Source organism: Centruroides sculpturatus, unplaced genomic scaffold (assembly GCF_000671375.1).
Source record: "Centruroides sculpturatus isolate CEXI.00-Female unplaced genomic scaffold, Cexi_2.0 scaffold2639, whole genome shotgun sequence".
Taxonomy (NCBI): domain Eukaryota; kingdom Metazoa; phylum Arthropoda; class Arachnida; order Scorpiones; family Buthidae; genus Centruroides; species Centruroides sculpturatus.
In genome coordinates this window covers 1,448-5,987 of record NW_019386909.1, presented here as the reverse complement: position 1 = coordinate 5,987, position 4,540 = coordinate 1,448, and the positions used below count along the sequence as shown (strand labels likewise).

Genomic DNA, 4,540 nt, shown 5'->3' with positions numbered 1-4,540 from the left:
ATTTTATACATTTCGTGTGAAAGAAACATTCCTTATTCAACGGCGATTAAAATCTATATATATAAAAATGAATGTATGGTTGTCTGTCTGTGTGTGTGTGTGTCCTTCATGCATTACCACACCGTTTATCCGATTGCCGTGAAACTTTGGGAAGTTGTTTAATATACTCCAGCGAAGGTTTGTGGCATAGTACGATTGCCACGAAACTTTGGGAAGTTTTTTAATACACTCCCGCGAAGGTTTCTGGCATTTATCCTACGATAGATGGTGCGCGTTTACACGAGCATTCGCGCACAGTGTGTTCGATCCATTTCAAATTGTGAAGACCATTACCCCTTTCAAAAAATATCTCTATATATGCATTTGTTATTTACGATATTTGTAATAATTTTTGTTTAATCACTTTATTTCAACTTTTTTTTTTGCTAATTACGTATTCGCTCGAACTTCGTTAAAACCTTAACTGTACCCCGAACAACAACCGAAGTTGTAGGAAGAAATTCGCGTATTTTACCGATCTAGGTATCCCCCCTTTTTCAAATTTTAATATCAACTCAAAATAAGTTAAAAAGACAAATTACAATAAAACGGTTTATTATCCAACTATTAGAAATTTCACAACATGCCAAGGAAGAGAGGAAGGAGCAATTAAATAATGAAAATTATAAAGTATTTTAAAAAATATATAAAAATGATAAATATCGCACTTCTGACAATCGCTGTGAGTGTGTGGGTTAAATTTGGAGAATTCGTGCTTCTCGCATGGACAACTATGTGGCCGGTTCACGCGTCGGAAAACCTTCTGATTTAGGCTATTCGTGTACGCACCAGACGGAAAAACAAAAAATATCGTGTATCCAAAAGCACTTCAATAAATAAATAGAATTGAAACGACACTTTGAAATGTTTTCCCGATGAAAATGAATAATAATAATAAGTTTCAATAAAAATGATAAAATGAAAATTTAATTTTATCATAACGAGTTTGCTTGAATTTCGTTTCTTCTGAGATCGCAGCAATGCGCGACAGATAAGCTAGTAAACTATAAAATATCTGAAGCAGTTCTGCATAAAATATTTCAAGAATATAACTGCAATAAAGTAAGTATAACTATATATGAATTCCTTTTTAATCTTAACATTTAATAATTATATATTAATATATAATTCATCAGAAACAATGTTAATTTATATCAGTGCCTGTAAAGGAATGCATAAAAACGATTTTTCTAGAGCGCAAACATAGATGAGCCCCAAAATTTATTTCTTATACTTCATGTTTTAATGTGTTTAATAATTTAGGAACACTTTCAATGTGTGCGTGTATTTTATAGCAATGTGTTTTTAAAATTGTTTTTAAGTTCTGAAATTGGTAAACTCCGAAAAGTTGCAATAAGCAGAATTGTGAGTAACATAACTCTGTTTATTGCATATGGCATCAGGAGCGAATTTAGAGGGTAAGCAAGCGCAGCGGCATTTCTTTGTAACAGTTATACCCGAGTGAAGCCGAGTACCTCACAGAGTAAAAAGTTTCTTAAGGCATACTTTTTTCTTTCTGCACCCCTACAAAGATTTCTGGATTTATTATCGTATGGTAATAGAAAATGGTATTAGTAGAAAATAATATCACGTATCTACTTTGTACTTTAATTACCTGCTAAATCTTTGAAACTACAAATTAAACTTTCCATTTTCCCTATAATATCTGAGGTGCATTATCCGTGGGGATTTTTAGCTGTAAGCATCACACAATTTAAGGACAACTAAATTTGAAATTTAGTTCTATATTTATACTGTATACAGTTTATTCCAAGACAAGTTTCTATTACAGAAGATAAACGTTGCCATTCTTTTCCTCCTGTTCACAGCCAGCTTTATATGGTAAATATATATTGTTTTTCTGTTTAAAAGTAAACAAATTCTTTATAAACAGTGGTGATATTCTGCGGGTTCGCACAGGTTCGGCCGAACCCGTTGTTAACATTTTCAAAGTTTTCCGAATCCGTTATTAAACACACGTAACATTTCTCAATGGTTTTGTTTCTTTTAAAAAATATATTAAAATATATGTATTATACTCTGTAACACTGCTAAACTAGAGCCTTATACCCTGTTCGCCTGGTGCAACCTCCATCGACCGTCTCAATCTCGACTGAAACGAGGTTCAATCGCGATCGACTCGATAGATCGTGCTCGAAACTATGGATCCAGTCATAAGAGAGATCCCAAAATCCCACGCGCGCAAGAAAATACAAGATGGCTGCGGAACACGTGTCGGGCTATCAACAGCGAAATAAGAAAGATATTGTATTTCGAGAGATGATGACATCTGTCTATTATTATAATAATACCTAACCATAAAATAAATGATTTAGAAAAGTTTTTCTTGTTTAACTGCTTTCCGTATGACTTTTTCTGATTAAAAAAANTCACGCGTCGGAAAACCTTCTGATTTAGGCTATTCGTGTACGCACCAGACGGAAAAACAAAAAATATCGTGTATCCAAAAGCACTTCAATAAATAAATAGAATTGAAACGACACTTTGAAATGTTTTCCCGATGAAAATGAATAATAATAATAAGTTTCAATAAAAATGATAAAATGAAAATTTAATTTTATCATAACGAGTTTGCTTGAATTTCGTTTCTTCTGAGATCGCAGCAATGCGCGACAGATAAGCTAGTAAACTATAAAATATCTGAAGCAGTTCTGCATAAAATATTTCAAGAATATAACTGCAATAAAGTAAGTATAACTATATATGAATTCCTTTTTAATCTTAACATTTAATAATTATATATTAATATATAATTCATCAGAAACAATGTTAATTTATATCAGTGCCTGTAAAGGAATGCATAAAAACGATTTTTCTAGAGCGCAAACATAGATGAGCCCCAAAATTTATTTCTTATACTTCATGTTTTAATGTGTTTAATAATTTAGGAACACTTTCAATGTGTGCGTGTATTTTATAGCAATGTGTTTTTAAAATTGTTTTTAAGTTCTGAAATTGGTAAACTCCGAAAAGTTGCAATAAGCAGAATTGTGAGTAACATAACTCTGCTTATTGCGTATGGCATCAGGGACGAATTTAGAGGGTAAGCAGGCGCAGCGTCATTTCTTTGTAACAGTTATACCCGAGTGAAGCCGAGTACCTCAGAGAGTAAAAAGTTTCTTAAGGCATACTTTTTTCTTTCTGCACCCCTACAAAGATTTCTGGATTTATTATTGTATGGTAATAGAAAATGGTATTAGTAGAAAATAGTATCAAGTATCTACTTTGTACTTTAATTACCTGCTAAATCTTTGAAACTACAAATTAAATTTTCCATTTTCCCTATAATATCTGAGGTGCATTATCCGTGGGGATTTTTAGCTGTAAGCATCACACACAATTTAAGGACAACTAAATTTGAAATTTAGTTCTATACTTATAGACCACAATTTACACTGTGTCCAGTTTATTCCAAGACAAATTTCTATTACAGAAGATGAACATTGCCATTCTTTTCCTCCTGTTCACAGCCAGCTTTATATGGTAAATATACTGTACACTGTTTTTCTGTTTAAAAGTAAACAAATTCTTTATAATTCATCACTTTTTACTGTTTACAGTGTTAATTCACTTACCTGTTTGCCGTGTGGAACGTACGATTGCAATAACAAAACTGAAATAGAATGTCCTGTTGGTATTGTAATTGACGCTTGTAATTGTTGTGCCGTTTGTGGAAAGGTAATTTGTTTATAACTATATAATATTTAACAAAATATGCTAATATTCAAGTTTTTTTTAATTATTGGTTTAGAACGAGAACGAATTATGTGGAGGGTTTTCGTATCTAAAAGGTAGATGTGGAAGAGGACTTTATTGTTATACAGAAAACGGATCACCAGCGACAACTGATGGAATTTGTAAAAAGATTTTATCTTAAAACTAAATGATTTTTAATAAATTTTAAACTGAAAACAAAATTTTGCTAATATTTTGTAAATTCGTTATAGTGAAGAGTATATAGAATATTTTGTTACACACTACACAATTCGAAAGAGGTAATTCTATTAAGCAAACAAAACAACAATTATGGCACAAATTTTCGGAATTTTCTTTTATTAATGCGTAAATCTTGTTCTAAAGTCTTTGTTTAACTATATTTGCAGTAAACTTGTCTAAAACAAAAACCTGTCTAAACGGAAAAACGTACAATTCCGGTTTACACAGGTTTCGTTGTCATATGCTGTAACTAACGAGCATCCAAAATAAATCAATTGGGTTTTGCTCAAAAATTGATTTGTGTGTGCTGAGGCAAATTCTTGCATGCAAACGGCTTGAAATATACCTATGTTCATTGTTAAATGTTGCCGAGCTACAAGAAAAATTGTTTTTTTTTTTTTTACAGAAATAAGTGCTCAAATAGATTGAAAAATTCGGAAGCGGTATCATTTCCTTCCACAAAAATGCTTTCTGATTAAGATGGCCACATAGTTTCATGAACACCGATACTGTTCAAGCAGTTGGTGACCTAATACGAGAAAAT

At 31.9% G+C, this 4,540-nt stretch overlaps 1 protein-coding gene across 1 annotated transcript; it reads left to right on the top strand.

Moving 5' to 3' along the window:
* Window positions 1–1,048: 1,048 nt before the first annotated feature.
* On the top strand, window positions 1,049–3,977 carry LOC111615914 (single insulin-like growth factor-binding domain protein-2). The gene is made up of 4 exons (XM_023357355.1): window positions 1,049–1,101; window positions 3,443–3,543; window positions 3,621–3,738; window positions 3,812–3,977. Exons 2-4 carry the CDS (start codon window positions 3,497–3,499, stop codon window positions 3,935–3,937), a joined length of 291 nt encoding a protein of 96 aa, XP_023213123.1. The 5' UTR covers window positions 1,049–1,101; window positions 3,443–3,496; the 3' UTR covers window positions 3,938–3,977.
* The last annotated feature ends 563 nt before the right edge of the window (window positions 3,978–4,540 follow it).

Excerpts from the sequence above, each read along its gene's own strand:
- LOC111615914 (XM_023357355.1), top strand. The coding sequence starts at position 3,497 with ATGAACATTGCCATTCTTTTCCTCCTGTTCACAGCCAGCTTTATATG. Across the intron at positions 3,544-3,620 it reads TTCACAGCCAGCTTTATATG|TGTTAATTCACTTACCTGTT; the intron begins GTAAATATACTG and ends TACTGTTTACAG. Across the intron at positions 3,739-3,811 it reads GTTGTGCCGTTTGTGGAAAG|AACGAGAACGAATTATGTGG; the intron begins GTAATTTGTTTA and ends TTATTGGTTTAG.